Below are 17,320 nucleotides of genomic sequence, written 5' to 3'. Positions count from 1 at the left end.
CCTCCTCCTCCTTCTCATTGTTTGGCTGGGACTACCGGAGAAAGTTGCTCTCTCTTTACTTCTGTCTCTTTTCTTTATGTGTGCTGGCATTGCCTTAACTTTCTGTCAGGATCAAAGACTCTCTTCTCTGTACTCGGAACTGTTACTCAGTGTGTGTGTGCATTTGAGTGTGTGTGACACAAATTCAAACACAGGAGCGATTGAAGAGAACTGAAAGAGCACAGGTAAGTGTGTATGTGTGAATAGGACTGTGTGTTGGTGCGGGAGCTGTGGGATAGGGTAGTGAAAGTGTGTTGTGTCTCTGTATGCGCGTGTATGTGGATAAGCCCTATAAAGAAACAATATGAGTGTATATGTGTGTTTTAATGAGTTTGGGTTAGTGCTTATAAGAATGTGTGCCAATGAACTTTGGATCTCTGACAGTATTCCATCACAGCTCAGTTGAACAGAGACATATTTGAATGTGTTTGTGTCTCTGTGTGTGTCTCTGTGTGGGTGTGTGTGTGTGTGTGTGTACGTGTGTGTCTGTCAGTGGGGCGATTCTTTTGTAGGCAGGGTTGTGGTGTATGTGTACAGTATGTTGTTCACTGGAGTGGAATGGGATATGTGTTAACATGCATATCAATGTGTGTGTGGGCATGTTTGTGTGCCTCTTTTGCATTTTTGCTCTGTATTGCTCTGTGTGTGCGTGTGCATGGCCATGTGTTCTCTGTGTGTTCAGAGTAGATGATAGGCTCACCTCTGTCAATGGACAGCATTGTTTGTCCTTCTCTCTCCCTCTCTCTCCCTCTGTCTCTCTCTCTCTCTCTCTCTCTCTCTCTCTATCTGCCTTGCTGCCTCTCTCTCTCTATCTCTTTCAGTTTGCCTCTCTCGATATTGTGTATCTCTTTTCTCTTTACCCCCCTCCTAGTTTTAAATGAACTATGCAAGCCTCCCATGATATTTCTCCTATTAGCATTTCATCACTATGCTTGCATTCCATAGTCTTTCACTCGTTTAATGCAGCATCACATTCTCTTGCAACACATCAACATTATTTTAGGAATTAAGAACACCAAATCCCCACATAGGCTACACATACATCATCCTATTATTTTATCACATATTCCCCTGTGGGACAACTAGTTTTGGTGCCTTGCAGAACTTTTGTCATGTTGAATTGAAAATGCATCAAAAATGTCCAAGGGAAAATCAACCTGGTTTTCTCAATTCCTTAAATATTAATGTTTGGAGAATATAAGGTTTCAGCAGGACACATACCATAAGTTTCAGAATCAAATGACAGCCAGAAGCCATATTCACTGTCTTCCTTGAGCGTACCTTATGTTACACTAATATTTGAAACTATGTTCAGAGGCTTTTGATTGACAAGTCAGAATGTCTTGTTATGTGTTTGTTTGCATAATGTGTGTGTGTGTGTGTGTGTGTGTGTGTGTGTGTGTGTGTGTGTGTGTGTGTGTGTGTGTGTGTGAGAGAGAGAGAGAAGAGAGTGAGACATAGAAGGTTGGGTTGAGCAAAAAAGAGGTGGGACGGAGAGATAGATGGCAATGAGTGATAGTGTTGAGTGAAGTAGTGGCATTTGGCATGCTGCTGGTTCTGTGTGTGTGTGTGTATGTGTGTTTCGAGTGTGACTTAGGGACAATTATCATGGCCAAAACTGTCCCGGTATATGCTATTATCATGTAAATTTTGTTGAATTTGTCGAAAATATGCCATCCTTGGTAAAAGATTGTAAAATTAATTCACTGTTATGAATGCATTATTATTTTATTGTTTTCTTGTCACATGCAGCATGAAATTACATGTCACATTATATTATAAGTATAAAAGTATCAACCCACCTGGTCAACCATGTTGCCCGCCACTATCAAGCACAAATCCAACTTTGGCCTGTTTGGTGCTCTATCTTTTTGGGCCTGTGTTTGTTTGTGTGCATGTTGAATGTGCTGGTGACCGTCGGCATGTTATTGGTGGTTATTACAGCATGCTGGCGTAGCTGAGAGGCAGCAGTAAAAAAGCTTTATGGGCCTGTTTTTGTACATTTATAGTTTTGGAAAATGGCTTCCATAGAGGAAAGCTCAGTTCCACTGTTTTATACCATCTGTTTTTCTCCTCCCTCGCTCTCGATCTGTCTCTCTCCATTTCTCTCCCGTCTCTTCTGTCCCTCCTCTCGTCTTGTCCATTCGTTTGTCTCACCTTTTCTTCCCTGCTCCGTCTGAGTCTTCTCATTCCCTCATTTCCATTGTAGGATTCAGGATTTTGGGACATATAACTCCCATTTATTTCTGAGGGGAGAGGGGAACTGCTTTCTTGCTTTTTGTTGCCCCTTCTTTTCTGTTTTTTTCTGGTCACATTCCACCCTTCCTTTCTCTCTCTCTATGTGTCTGGCTTTCTTTTTTTTTTTCCTCCCTGTCATATTCATTCATCTGTCTCCTCTTTTTCTCCCCCTCCTTCATCTGTCTGGATTTTCATCTCCCTCTTTCTCTCTCTCTCTCTCTCTCTCTCTCTCTCTCTCACTCTCTCTCTCTCTTTCTCTCTCTCTCTCTATCTCAACTCTTTCTGGTGAGGTAATGGTGGAGCATATGTGGATAACTGGTCTTTTTCATCTGGATCTGATATAGATGTGTATATACGTGTGGGTGTGTCTGTACATTCAATATACAAAAGAATGGACAGAGCAGAGGTGTGTGTGTGTGAGAGAGAGTGAGAGAGAGAGAGAGAGAGGGTCTGTATGTTGAGAGTGTAGCCCACTGTAATCAGTCTCTAATTGCTGTGGCTTACTGGAAGACTTTCATCTCCCCTCTCCCCTATTTTTCTTTCCTCTCTTTCTCTCATTTCTCTCCCCCCCCCCCCCACCCCATTCTGTCCCATATGCAGAGGCCAGACTGAGGCCTGTGATTCAAGACACACCCAGATTAGATCTCTCTCTCTCTCTCTCTCTCTCTCTCTCTCTCTCTCTCTCTCTCTCTCTCTCTCTCTCTCTCTCTCTCTCTCTCTCTCTCTCTCTCTGGGGATATTGTGTAAGAATCTTGAATTCCCTTCCCTCCTGTGTGTGTGTGTGTGTGTGTGCATGTGTGTGTTATTACATTACTCCCTGTTTCATAGGCAGCAGATGTTGGAGGGCGGGAGGTCTCGAAACACTCAAACAACCCATTTCCTCATCATACTTTGTTCTGATTGGTTCTCCTTTCTTGGTCGAATGGCACATGGTCGGCCATCAGTACATTACAGTACATGACCTACATGCATCACCTTTATATGTATGTCCATATGGGACAGAGGGCTGGTTTCATACAGCTCTACTGGAACACACACGCCCTCACACACACCTTCTTATATACCAGCCCTATCATGGCGATCTTATGACCCATATGATGAGACTGTAGTGTGTGTGTGTGTGTGTGTGTGTATGAAAGAAAGAAAGAGAGAGAGAGAGAGCTGCAATTTGTCTCGGTGTGTTTTGGGTGTATGTTGGGGTGTCTTGTGCAATTTTAATCTTTGTTAATTGTTTTGTTTGTGTGTGTGTATGTGTATATGTATGTGTGTGTGGTCTCAGTAGTGATGAAATAGAGGAGGGGTTCTATATGTGTGTGTGTGTGTGTGTGTGTGTGACAGAGTACTGTGGAATTTCCCAATCAGATCCAAATGAGCTTGTTGGTTTAGAGAAACCAGACCGTGTCTATATGTGTGTGTGTGTGTGTGTGTGTGTGTGTGTGTGTGTGTGTGTGTGTGTATTTGCGTGAGTCTGAGTTGAGTTCCTCAGCTGTAAAAACACTGCGTCCTCCTCTCCATCATACCATCTTTCCTATTTTGTCCCTCCTCCTTTCCCCTCCCGCCTCTTTCTTTTTAGCCTTGTTTAACAGTATTTGGAGTCCCTCAGTCCACTCACCATGTCTCATCTAGCAGCTTGCTCTGTTAAACCTGCAGTCTACATGCTCTCATATCTGCTGCTCCCTTCCTCAGATGGGATTTAGCCCCAAAAGGCTGATGTTCAGCTGTGCACTGCAAAATATGCCCATTTTAACAAGCAATTTACTTGTAAAAACAAGTGAAAAATTCTTCCTATGGTGTGAGATAATTTCACTAGTTTTGTAGAAACAAATGTCAAGAAAAATATTTTAAGGCTCAATACTACATTAAATGAAATAGATTAAAATTGATATTTTTTGCAGTATATTATCAGACACTTTCCAAAGTGAAAGTTTAATTTTTTCAGCGCAGTATTGCTAGAAGTAGCAGCAGCTACAAAGTCTTGTTTTCCCTCTTCCTGTCTTACTCTTATTGTGATCCTTTATCAAATAATAAATAATTACTACTTCACTACTTTAGGGTGCAGCTATAACCCTAAGGCAAACTTTGCACAGAAATCTGTATTTGTTTGTTGTCATCTGGTTTAAACGCAAAGTATCTCCAGATGACAGAGGGTAATCCACTTTAAGGAACTAAAACAATGTTTTCACATTCAGACTCGGGAGAAGGATTTTCCTCTCTAATGTTTGGCCGATCATTTCCACTTTGCTTGTCTCTGCAAAGATTAGTATGTAAGGATTCTCTCTTTCTTTCCCACCAGAGCTGCCTGATTCTCTATCTTAGTTTGGTTTTTGGTCACATGGGTGCACATTGGACATTCAAAGGTTGTGATTGGTCATGCATAATGGAAGCGCTTGATTTACCACACTGGGACTCAATATCACCAAATTACATGATTATTAATCATGGAAAAATAAAATCGCAATCATATGTGCATATCTTATCTGCAGTTAATTGTGCAGCCCTACATGAATAGGAGCAAATGGGCTGCCTAAAGTAAAGATGAATGCCCCAAAAGGTTTCACCAATGCCCCAGTAAAATGAAGCAAGTTCACCATGAAAGACAAACTTATCACTGTAAAATGGCTGCAGATGGTAGCTGTGTTAAGTATACATGCTCTGGACTTACAGACAGCAGTACAGTTTACAGTTAACAGTCTTATCATAATAATCCACAGCCCCCTAAAACCCCAAAGAATTACTTTTCATTGTTTATTGACCATAAGAAAATGTTTCAACTAATTTTCAACAATAATAGATAGGACTATGTGTTAGGGTTAGACATACTCTCCACATAGAGAAGGCATGACAATGTTGACAGATAGTGGCCCTAGTAAAGCAATTAAAATGCTGATTATGCTTTTTGTGGTGCTGAAATTCCAGTGGTAAGAGTAGGGGTCAGGAGAAGGCCACAGCAGCCTGCCCCCACGCTCACACAGTCATCACTGTTTTGGTTATTTCATAGATGTGAGTTTGTCCTCAGCTGTTTCCTTCAGTGTGAAAAGCTCTGACAAAGCATCACATGATGTGATTAAAGCCAGCTCAGCAGCAACTGGACAATAGCGCAGAAGTCAACAGTTTATTATTGTTTTAAAAGTATCATCCTTTGACTTTATTATCTCTCTCCCTCCCTCCCTCTCTGTCTTTTTTTCTCTCCATGCCTCCCTCCCTTGTGCCATCCCTCCTTCCTGTGTTCCCTTGTTTCTCTCTCCCTTGCTCCCTTCCCTTTGTGTCCTTTCAGTGTCTCACTTGAATGCGCTACTCTCCCTCTTTTTCTTCTCTTTCTCCCCCTATCTCTCTCTCGCCATATCTCTCTCCCTCATTTGGTGTTGTGTATCAACCAGACTTGGATTTTTTTAACTTAGAATAGCAGATGGGTGGGGTGTACTGTATTAGGACAATTCAGATACTTTCAGGTTTGACCATTTGATTTGCAAATGCTTTCCTGTGATTATCTGGTACTCATTATATTGTCCTACTGTATGTGGCACAGTGTGTGTGTGTAGACCCCACCCACCTGGTATGTTTGTTATAAGCAGGTTGAAACAAAGAATCTTTTGCAAATACTCTTTGATGTCAATGTGCAATACACTGAGAGGCCTTGAACCTGACTGTTTGTTGTGCCAAAGGGAAAAATCTCCCTCCTTCTCTTATCACTGTGCACAAACATGTACTGAAGTGATGTGCGTGAGAGCTTGAATCTGCTTTTTGCTGGTGTTAATTGTCCCTTCTCTCTGTCTCTCCCTAGGCGTTGTGTATAAATGTGCAGTGCAGTGATGTGCTGGAGACGCTGAGCCTGGTTTTCTGTGGTGCCGATGTGAATTGTTCTACTGGTATGGCCGATTGCCCCTCCCCTCTCTCCCTGGCCAACGCCCACTCTCAACCCCTGCAGGCTGGGTTCATCAGCCACAATCTCAACACAGGTACCACTGGACACACACAGGGACACACACACATCTCTGTTTTTAATGATGTCTGCATGTTATACAGTAGTTTGCACCTGGTCTTTTTTAAGTGCTTTGCAAACTTTTTTTTGTGATTTTCTGTGTGTCTATAATGTACCTGTTTCTCTGGTCTTCCTATTACTGCAGTGATCACACACTTGTATGCATGCGACCACACACTACACACACACACACACACACACACAAAGCACACACGCAGACACAACACAACACACACACACAGACACACACATACGTACATGCTGATATTTTCCAGTCTGTTGTGTGTGGAATTCCGTGTATATTACGTATGTGTGTATATCAGATGTGCCATTATCATACCAGTGTCTATTTCCCAGCATGGTAACACACACACACACACACACACACACACACACACACACACACACACACACACATCTCAAACACACATGCCTAGTAAGTATGCTCAACTGCCACACAGGAATGTTTTGAGCCTTGACTATTTCCCGCCACTGTTTGCCATGCACTTCTTCTTTTATTTTAGACTTCCAGTAGATAGTAATGTAGCCAGTGTGATGGGTTTTGCACAATAAGTATTTATTTGACTGTGTGTTTTTCCTGCAGAGCTGCCACGGTCAGAGGTGGGCGGGGCGATGGAGGCGGTGCACTACTCCGCTCCGCCCTCTGTCTCCTACAATGGCTTCCTGTTCAAGACTGCATCCATGGCTCGGGCTATCACAGAGCGCAAGGCCCGAGAGGGTAGGCTGATTACACACATCCATACAATGCACCTTCCAATAATGAACAGCAGTAATAATAACTATATTTGTATAGCCATTTCTAAACAAAGTTACATAGTACTTTTCAAAAAAACATAATCAAGACCCATCAGCTACAGTATAAGTAAGAGACAAATTTCACTGCTGGCTTCATTATGTGCAACATACAGTATGCATACAAAAAACAATCCCTATAGTTCCCAATCCATTTGTATTATCATTATTTTTAAGTTGAGTAAATCTTTATCTGTTCTTCTATTTAGAATTCAGCCGTCGCTGGTGTACGCTGAACGACGGCTGCTTCAGCTACTATGAGAGTGACAAGAACTCGAACCCTAACGGAGTGCTGAAGGCTGCTGAGATAGTCTGTTTGGCTGTCAACACACCTGAGAAACATGGGTACACACTAGATAATTAATCCTGGCTCAGTGAAGTGAATTAGTGAATGAATTTACATCTGAATGACAAAGGCATCACATGTTATTGACATCAATGACATGGCTATGCTTTTGTGCAGGGTCAGCAACACTACTACAATACAATGAAGAAATGAGTTAATGAATATACAGTTATATTTATAGTTTTCCTCTCACCCTCTTTTTTACTGATTGTATATCCTAGTTAAATAAAGTGAACAAAGAAATAAATGAATTAATTAACATGTAGATACAAAATGCGAATACTCGTTATGTCATTATTCAAAGTGGGCTGTCCAAGTGAAGCAAACCAAATGAGTGTTTGAATGAATATACACATGAACATCATGGTTACACTGTGTATGTATTTGAACTAAGTGGATTATCTTGGATTGAATGAATGAATTAATGCACAGCTGCATCACTCAGGTCTATTGCTCATAGCTGTATCTCACAAAACTGCTTTCTTTCTCTCTTTGCCTCCTGTCCTCTTTGTCTGTCTCTCTTCCTCCCTACCTCCACCCTCCCGTCTCTTTCTCACCCCCAGGTATGACCATACCTTTGAACTGTACTCAGACTCAGAGCGTCTCTATTTGTTTGGCACTGATGACCCAGACAGCCACAAGGAATGGGTCAAGTCCATCGCCAAGGTAAGCACCAACATGTGTAATGTGGTTGATGCAGCAGCAGGCAGCCCCTCGGTCTAGAAACTCTCCTGAACAGAAATTCTCCCACTTCACCACTCGAGATGGACACTTCCTGAGGGCAGATTTGATAAGTTAATTCAATTTCTGTAGTCAACTTTTGGAGTGCTGATGAGTGGAAAGTTTGTGATTCGAGCTACACTGAGGGCAGAGTGCTTCGTTTTTATGTCACTCAGTTTCCCTCAGAACAATATTCTTGTTCATCCTTACAACTGAGATATCAGATATCAGCTGGCTAATAGTTTCAAATTAACTAATAGTGGCCTTGTGCTAGCAACTGCTGAATGCTAGTTCATGCTTTATGTGGATGTGACGGAGTGTGTGTTGTCAAAATGACGCAATTGGGACCAAAACGACTTTGTGCATTGGAGTCGCTCTTAAGGTCGTGCACCACTGCAAATTTGAAACAATGTGGAAGATGCCACAGCCAACAAAGAGAGACTGGGACTACTGGCTAGGGTTTTTTTTTTGGTTGTTGAATGGGCAGAGCTGCATTTTCCTGCAGTACTGGAGTTTAGAGGCGTGCTGTCATCATGAAAAGTGTGAGAAGCATGAAGGCCAAAGTATGCGGATGACAGGTTTGTGGCTCCCACACGTCTAACCACACAGGAAGCATGAACTGAGCATGAGGTGAATTGGTTCCACACTCACTGATTCCGCCTCTCAGTTAGTCCATTTTCAGCTGCCTGTGTTCCTGCTACGTGTCAAGTGTTTCCCCTACCGCTGAACTACTAAATGCGGTTTCAGAGGCTTCATCAAACTATTGATTAACACTGAATGTATCACAGAGCCTCAATGTACCCCATTTCTTTGCAGACCTTCATCCCGGCCAATGTCGAGCCTTTACTGAGGTTGGGTTTTGAGCGGATTGGGCGACTGAAGTATAAAGATGGCTTGAACCTACAAACGCCCAAGGTTGGTTGGTTTGCTCTGGTGGGCTCCACACTTCACGCCTACCTGGAGGACAGCCAAGGAGAGGAGATTCACCTCCGCAAACTGCTGGAGCTCTGTGAGTTAGAGACATGTAGATAAACATACATACATGCGTACACAAACATGAAAGACACACACACAACCGATACACGTGTGCTGCAAACATGCTGTACACATGCAGTGACAGCGTACTCACAGTAATGATTCAGAGAATAATCATTTGGAAATCACAGTTCCAAAAAACAAACTGTTTCGAAGCAGTTTGAAACCGAATCATACTGTGAACCTTTTTTGAAGTGTGCTTCTCTGGAATAATATGATTACCATGTATTTTTGTGCCACAGCGATCCAACAAGACAACGAGGTTCTGGTTCTGGTGGAGAGAGGCAGGTAAGACGAGGGAAGATTTCTTGGTACATTTGTGACATTAAAGGAAAGATGGGATGTCTGCCTCTTGGTTTGACTTCATAACCTTTCCCGCAGTTCAAAGCTAGTTCAAACATCCTCTCTTGACATTTTATGCCTGTTTGGAAATGCTGGTTGTATCTGAAAGTTCATACTGCATGCTACCTGCCTAATAGTTTCTATTTATTTGTATTGTGTATGTACTATCAACTTATTTAATTTAATCATTTTTCTGGTATTTCACTGGTATTAAATAACAAGAAAACATGATGTGCTTTTAGGGCCGCACAATTATGGCTATAATGATAATCCTGATTATTTGTCTACATAATGTAATCCCAATTATGAGTCTCAAGGAACAAAATTATTTTCCAGCATTTGTGCATTGTCAGTATGCTAAAATTACTAATAATAATAACAAAAATTGTGATTCATGATTTTACACCATTAATTGTGCAGTCCTACCTAATATACTCAAAATGCCTGACACACACAGGACAGGACATAGGACACTCACAGTTTAAGTCAAACTGAGTAAATAACATTCTGTAAAACTTTTCTTTTCTTCCCTCCCTTCTTTCCTCCCTTGCTCCCCCGCTCTCTGCCCTTCTCTTCTTCAATTTATCATCTCTCTCTCTCTCTCTCTCTCTCTCTCGCTCTCTCAGGACTCTGTACATGGAAGGAGAGAGGAAGTTGGATTTTACAGGCTGGTGTGGGGCCATCCAGAGGGCAGCAGGGAGCGGAGGGGACACACTGAGCCAGCAGCAGCTCACAGACACAGACATACCGGTCATAGTGCATAGCTGCATCGACTACATCACGCAGTGCGGTGAGAGACACACAGAAACTGACAGAGATGGATAAAGACAGTGAAAAAGGTCACAGAAACGGCATTCACTGCTGACCGCTGGATTGCCTACACTGGGTTGACACACACACACACACATATATAAATACAAATAGGCATGCTCCTCTCTCTCGCATACACATACATAAACATTACTGGTGCACTTAAATACTGTCTGCGTTTCTTTATGTGATTTCTGTCTCTGGGTGTTGCTCTGCATACTTAGTAGGCATGTGTGTTATAGTGTGAGATAGAGTGTGTGTGTGTGTGTGTGTGAGACCTCATGTGACTGTAATAGCAGGAGTTCTGGCTGTGGGAGAGACCAACGGACCGCAAGACAACAAAACAACTCTGTTCCACCTCCATTCCTCTCCTCCCTCTCTCTTTGTCTCTTTTCTTTCCCTCTCCTTTGCCTTCTCACCTCTCCTCCATCTCATACTGCTCTCATTCCTTATCTCCCTCTTTTAACTTTACTTCTTTCTCTCCAACCCACCATCTCCCTTTCCTTTCCTTTGATCTTTCTCTCCCTTGTCCTCCTCTCACCCCTAAATCTCCATCCATTTATGCACTTGTGTTTGCATATGTGTGTAAATGTGTGTATATTTGTGTGTGGGCTGCTTTATGCTGATATCCTACAGTTCCGGATCTGGAATGTTAATCCCTCTGGTCAGTTTTCCTGGAAACCAGGGCAGAACTTTCCTTGTTCTCACCTCCATGTACTGGCAATGGGAATTTACCATTACACAAGATCTGATGTAATTATCCGTTACACTGTGATCTAGGGCAGGGGATTTTAAACCTTTTGACCCTGGGTCCGAATGACAAGAACTGTCACTTGCTCTGGCCTCTTAAAACACTGCTACAGTTGTTGGGACATGCAAGGAGTACGCCCTTGACCTGGGATTTTTGGCCCCTGCCCATTGTCAGAATCATAGTTTAAAGTCACAAGCAAACAGCATTTCGATGGTGTCTTGCTTCTGTAATTCAATGTATTTCTGGTCGAAACAGATTGAAATAATCCAGAGGTTTTTTTTTTGATCAGGGTCTTTTTATTGTAATTTTTCACATTATATCACAGGTCCAAACAGGTCCAACAGAAAAAGAAAAGGAAACTTAATCAAATAAATAATCCAGAGTTTAATACCAAAATACCAACTGCCGAAAACTCCACTTCTTTTTTACTTCTCTCCCATCACTCGCAAACTTCCCGGTCATCACCCACTCCCTCTTTTTTCACTCCCACCAATCTCACTATCATTCAAAATATCTCGGGCACAGTTTGGCTAGCACACGGAGCAGTAGCAGAAAACTAGACAGGCCTATTTTAGGACTACAGTTGTCATGCTTGTTTGGCTAGGTGCTTCTTTACTTGCACAAATATCTGGATGCTTTAGAGATGATTCACCCTTGTTACCGTGAAGCCATTGAATGACAAGTCTGTTCCACATACCTTACACTGAAGACCGTACTTCCTTGATGCTTACTCACACTGGGCTTTTGTGTGGTTTTTATTCTTGACTCAATGCTACCAAAAGCAGCTAACGGAGGAAGAGCACAAGTCAGCCTGTGTTTGCTACACTATCTGCTCATGTGTGTGCTTGTTAAAGTGTGTGTGTGTGCTTGTGTTTGTCTAGGTCTGACGTCAGAGGGGATCTATCGTAAGAGCGGGGTGAACTCGCGCGTGGCGGCGCAGTGCGAGGCGTTCCGTCGTGATGCTCGGAGCGTTCGTCTGAGGGAGGGAGAGCACCAGGTGGACGACGTCTCCAACACACTCAAGCGCTTCTTCAGGGAGTCAGGAGAGGGTCTGTTCACGTCAGAGGCCTCCAGCACCTGGCTCAGTACTGCTGGTAACATTCACAGGACTATTATTGCACTACACAATACAGTCAGTGGTTAGCTATTTCTTCATATGTTCTTGACTGACGTGAACACCAAAGATGGTCCATCATGCTTAGTTAAAGTTACAGGGACTGGAATCATATTTGTTTTGACTGCCCCTACTCCCAAATTCTCTAATCTTGCAGCATGACAGGTTGTCCAATAAACAAGCTACTTGTGAGTCCATGTTACTTTTGTTTGCAGGCCCTGGTTCGCTTGGGCAGTGTGAACCTAAACGAACCAAATACACAAATGCAACAAAGTAAACTTTTCAACTTCCAGACTAAAGAAAAGAAACTAGCAGATATTGGCCTTTTATTAAACATATGGGCCATAAAGATATGGGTCAGTCCTTGTTGTCCATCTCTGACATGATGGATATGATGCAGTTTGTTTGATTACATATTTATTGTATAATTGATCAATACTACACTGGTTGTGTATGGGATGCTCTCAATTTTGATCAGATTCCACACAAGTATGTATGAATATGATTCTAAGGGAAACACCTAACACTTGAAAGATGGTGAATATCAGCAGGCTCAATCCAAAGATGTTGATATTGGTATCAACCTTCAAAAACCCATATTGGTTGAACCCTAGAGACAACCAGCAGCTCATTGTCCACATTGTTAAGTTTCAATTTCTACTGTATACCTGAAATAACACCCTGCACTCACAAATGACTGGGAGTCAGGAGAGGACTTTTTCACATCACAGCCTACAAGTAAATCTGGCCTTTGTTGCAGAGCACTACAGTAAATCCCTCTGATCTCTCTAACTAGGCTTTAAATCTCACTTTCATCCTCTTATCTATTCCCAATTGCTCACTCTGTTTTTTTTCCCTGTCTCTCTCGCTCTTTCTTCCTCTCTGCCTCTCTATCCCCCCTTTCTTTCACTGTCCCTTTCTTCTCCATCCATCTCCCTCTGCCCCTCGCTTTCTCTTTTCCCTCATTCTCTCTTCCTTTCCTGTTCTTTCCTTCTTTCTGTCTCTCATGCTCTCTGTCACTCACTGGGTTTTCTCTTTTTTTCGCACTCTTCATCCTTCTCTCCTCTATCTCTCTCTCCCTCCAGCCCTCCAGGAGGAAAGTATGAAAATCTCCCAGTACCAGTTGCTGTTGAGCAGACTGCCCCGTGTCAACAAGGCTACACTACGAGCCCTGGTCAACCATCTCTACTGGTGAGACACACACACACACACACACACACACTGCTTCTTGTTTTTATCTTTGTGTCTGCATGCTTATGCCCATGTGTGTGTCCCTGTGTTTCCATTGTGTGTGTCAGTGTGCAGCGTTTCTCTGAGCTGAACCAGATGAATCTCCATAACCTGGCCATAGTGTTCGGTCCCACACTGTTCCAGACCGACGGGAAGGACTACACAGCCGGCCGCGTCATCGAGGACCTCATACAGCACTACACACACATCTTTGAGGTTAGACTCACTGCTTGACAAGGGGGATGATGGGAAGGCAAAGCATTGTGTTGCCTCAATTGATTCAGTTATCTCAAAGGATAGTTCTAGTAAGAGTCATTGGCAGCATCAGTTCGTAATCCTAGAAAAAAACTCTGCTGAGTTTCAGAAATACTTGAGTTTGTTGCCCTTGCATGGCTTGAGCCTGAATGGTCATAAGGGATGGGAGGGGCTCCAGCATAAGGGGAGGAACTTTTTTACCAGGCAGAAAGAAATACATTGAGCTGAATACAGGGTCAACAATAAACTAAATGGGGCATGGATACATTAGAAGTTCATGTTCATGTTCAGTTCAAGTGAAAATCTTACATAAATTGCTTTTAATGCTTCTTTTTGCTTACTTTTAGTGTATGTGAAAGGCACCAGTACCGTTTTGTTTTGTTTTGTTTTGTTTTGTTTTGTTTTGTTCTCAGAAAATTGACAGTAGAGGGACAGGAAAGGACGAGGGAAGAGAGGGGGGCAATGTTAGAGTGAGGATTGGGACAGTTTATCATGAGCTTACAATTGAATCCCTTCAGTCATACCCACAATTTTGTTCTCATGCAAGATAACCAGCCCACTATAGAAAGCGTTATTTTAATTGCATGATTTCATTTTTAGAAGAGATTAAAATGCAGTGACATGCTATGTCATGTGCTCAAACATCGTCAATAGGAAGTCCTAGTTTCCTGTGGCTTAAAAAAATAACAGCGAGTTAACAGGGAATAATGATTTGGTGGTTAGAAAAAGCAGGTGGGGATTTCAGCTGAAGATCTAAACATTGATATAATGCAGCAATTAAGGTATTATGGCAATTGACGATGGATTAATTTTTTGTGTGTGCATGCGTGCGTGCATGCTTATTTCCAGGTGGATGAGCAGCAGCTGAAGAGGCAGCTGGATGAGATCACCGTTATCATCCAAGTGCGAGAGAAACTCAACACGAAAGTTCCTGTGAGTCACACACTACTCTCACTATACAATCTTAATAGTTTTATGTAACCCAAAAGGAAGTTGTAATGAACTTAGCTACTGTTCTGTCAACACTTTGCATGAATGTGGCCACTTTCAAAATGATGCTTTGTATACTATGGCATATATGTTCCTTATGCCTTCGTGACGTGTTTCATTTATGTTCCCTATTTATGTCAGAGTACATGACTTTCAAGTATTCATTATTATTTAAATCCACATACATACCTATATGAGTCATATATATATATATATATATATATATATATATATATATATATGATTTATATACTGAACAAAAATATAAATGCAACACTTTTGTTTTTGCTCCCATTTTGTTTTGTGACTTTTTTTATGCACACAAAAGGCTTATTTCTCTCAAATTTTGTTCACACATTTGTTTAAATCCGTGTTAGTGAGCACTTCTCCTTTGCCAAGATAATCCATCCACCTGACAAGTGTGGCATATCAAGATGCTGATTAAACAGCATGATTATTGCACAGGTGTGCCTTGGGCTGGTCACAATAAAAGGCCACTCTAAAATGTGCAGGGTTTATCACACAACACAATGCCACAGATGTCGCAAGTTTTGAGGAAGCGTGCAATTGGCATGCTGACTGCAGGAATGTCCACCAGAGCTCATGTTGCAGCATGATAATGCACGGCCCCGTGTTGCAAGGATCTGTACACAATTCCTGGAAGCTGAAAACATCCCAGTTCTTGCACGGCCTGCATACTCACCAGACGTGTCACCCATTGAGCATGTTTGGGACGCTCTGGATCGGCGTGTACGACAGCATGTTCCAATTCCTGCCAATATCCAGCAACTTCGCACAGCCATTGAAGAGGAGTGGACCAACACTCCACAGGCCACAGTCAACAACCTGATCAACTCTATGTGAAGGAGATGTGTCGCACTGCATGAGGCAAATGGTGGTCACACCAGATACTGACTGGTTCTCAAAAAATGCATATCTGTAGCCCTAGTCATGTGAGATCCATAGTTCAGTGCCTAATAAATGTATTTTTTCAAGATAAAACTGCACATTTTAGAGTGGCCTTTTATTGTGACCAGCCCAAGGCACACCTGTGCAATAATCATGCTGTTTAATCAGCATCTTGATATGCCACACCTGTCAGGTGGATGGATTATCTTGGCAAAGGAGAAGTGCTCACTAACACGGATTTAAACAAATGTGTGAACAAAATTTGAGAGAAATAAGCCTTTTGTGTGCATAGAAAAAGTCTTACATCTTTTATGTCAACTCATAAAAAATGGGAGCAAAACCAAAAGTGTTGCGTTCATATTTTTGTTCAGTGTAATTTACATATTAAGTATTGTACTGTATTTGTAAAACCGGTGTTGCGGTACTTATTGTTTGCTGTTGTGTGGCTCTCTCTACTTTATGTGTGTGTGTAGGCCACTGGTTCAGGGCATTTCATCTGCACAGTGTACCTGGAGGAGAAGAAGGACACAGCAGAGCAACATGTCAAGGTGACCTCTGACCCCTGGACTTACAACCTTGTGGCCTCACCTTGAGCCCACCTAATGTCAACTAACAGCCTTTACATTTTACAGTTTTGACATTTAGCTGATGCCCTCTTGTGTAGATTAGTGCTACAGCAGAAATATCAGTATATAAATATCATAATAGTTAGGTTAGTAGTTGGATTAGGTTAGATTAACTTGGTCACCCCTGAGCTTCACAAAATCATTCTATAACCAAGTAATTGGCTAACTAAGGCAGGGTAAAAACAGGCTAAATTAGCATGCAGCCAAGTCTTAGCCTGTCACTGAGGAAAGGATAATAACCCTGTAGCATTAAAGTGTGACTCCTATCCTCAGATCCCTGGATCTATGACAGCAGCAGAGCTGACCTGTGAGATTCTGGACCGCCGCAACATACCGGTTAAAGACAAAGACTACTGGAGCTGCTGGGAGATCAGCGAGAAGGAGGAAATAGGTGAGAGAGGGGGAGAGTGTATGGAGTGTTCAGTTTTAATAAAATGATAAAAACATTTACATAGTGTCTACATAATGAATGCTAATTAGCAGAATTTAATCTTTAAAACAGATTTTTTGAGATTACTTTGAATTCTGCCCTTGGTGGTTCTCAGCTCTGCTGGTTTTCATTTTAGCTGTCTAATCAGGACCTGATTTACACCTGGGAGAACCACTGCAAAGTCACAATTGTGCCCCTAGTGGCTGCATTTGTAAACTTTTGACAACATTCACTTTTGGTCATAGTGTCAAACAGCCAGTAGTCCAGCCACTCCTTAGCTGGCTCAATGAATTCATGACTTGCCACTGGCACCAAAGCTTGTGAGATTGAATCAATGTGACTTGTCCAAAAGGACTTCAATGCCTGGACCTCCACAGTGGCTGCTGGTAACTATAATACATGAGACCAAATACGAAGTGTCAAATGAGCATGCAAAATGAAAAGGCCCACGGCAAAACAAAAACAATGAAACAAAGCTTGTAAAATGCTCTGCTCTCAACCTGCAGCCTGAGGATAGTGCACCTACCCAAAGTGGCACACAAACTCCACAGAGGCAAAAAGGTTATTCTGAGCACTGCACATATCTGTCATTGTTTGTTTTGATCCTGGTATGTGGGCCATCTGGCTCCCCACCAGGAAGCCTGAAGGTTGTTTTACCAATGCCAGTCACACTGAACTGACTCTGGCAGGTTT

The 17,320-nt window shown here is 42.3% G+C and overlaps 1 protein-coding gene across 3 annotated transcripts in view; it reads left to right on the top strand.

Annotated features, from left to right (window-relative positions):
* Positions 1 to 17,320, top strand: part of arap1 (ArfGAP with RhoGAP domain, ankyrin repeat and PH domain 1) — a 44,659-nt gene that overhangs the window by 16,490 nt on the left and 10,849 nt on the right. For all 3 annotated transcript variants that reach the window (XM_078284016.1, XM_078284015.1, XM_078284014.1), the window contains 13 exons: positions 6,059 to 6,233; positions 6,861 to 6,995; positions 7,279 to 7,414; positions 7,979 to 8,081; positions 8,952 to 9,144; positions 9,413 to 9,458; positions 10,139 to 10,302; positions 11,955 to 12,167; positions 13,273 to 13,378; positions 13,486 to 13,633; positions 14,522 to 14,605; positions 16,045 to 16,119; positions 16,471 to 16,588. In XM_078284016.1, coding sequence (XP_078140142.1) covers positions 6,059 to 6,233; positions 6,861 to 6,995; positions 7,279 to 7,414; positions 7,979 to 8,081; positions 8,952 to 9,144; positions 9,413 to 9,458; positions 10,139 to 10,302; positions 11,955 to 12,167; positions 13,273 to 13,378; positions 13,486 to 13,633; positions 14,522 to 14,605; positions 16,045 to 16,119; positions 16,471 to 16,588 — 1,696 coding nt within the window. The remainder of the gene's footprint in view (positions 1 to 6,058; positions 6,234 to 6,860; positions 6,996 to 7,278; positions 7,415 to 7,978; positions 8,082 to 8,951; positions 9,145 to 9,412; positions 9,459 to 10,138; positions 10,303 to 11,954; positions 12,168 to 13,272; positions 13,379 to 13,485; positions 13,634 to 14,521; positions 14,606 to 16,044; positions 16,120 to 16,470; positions 16,589 to 17,320) is intronic.

Source organism: Centroberyx gerrardi, chromosome 6 (genome assembly GCF_048128805.1).
Source record: "Centroberyx gerrardi isolate f3 chromosome 6, fCenGer3.hap1.cur.20231027, whole genome shotgun sequence".
Taxonomy (NCBI): Eukaryota; Metazoa; Chordata; class Actinopteri; order Beryciformes; family Berycidae; genus Centroberyx; species Centroberyx gerrardi.
This window is presented reverse-complemented; position numbering and strand designations above follow the sequence as displayed.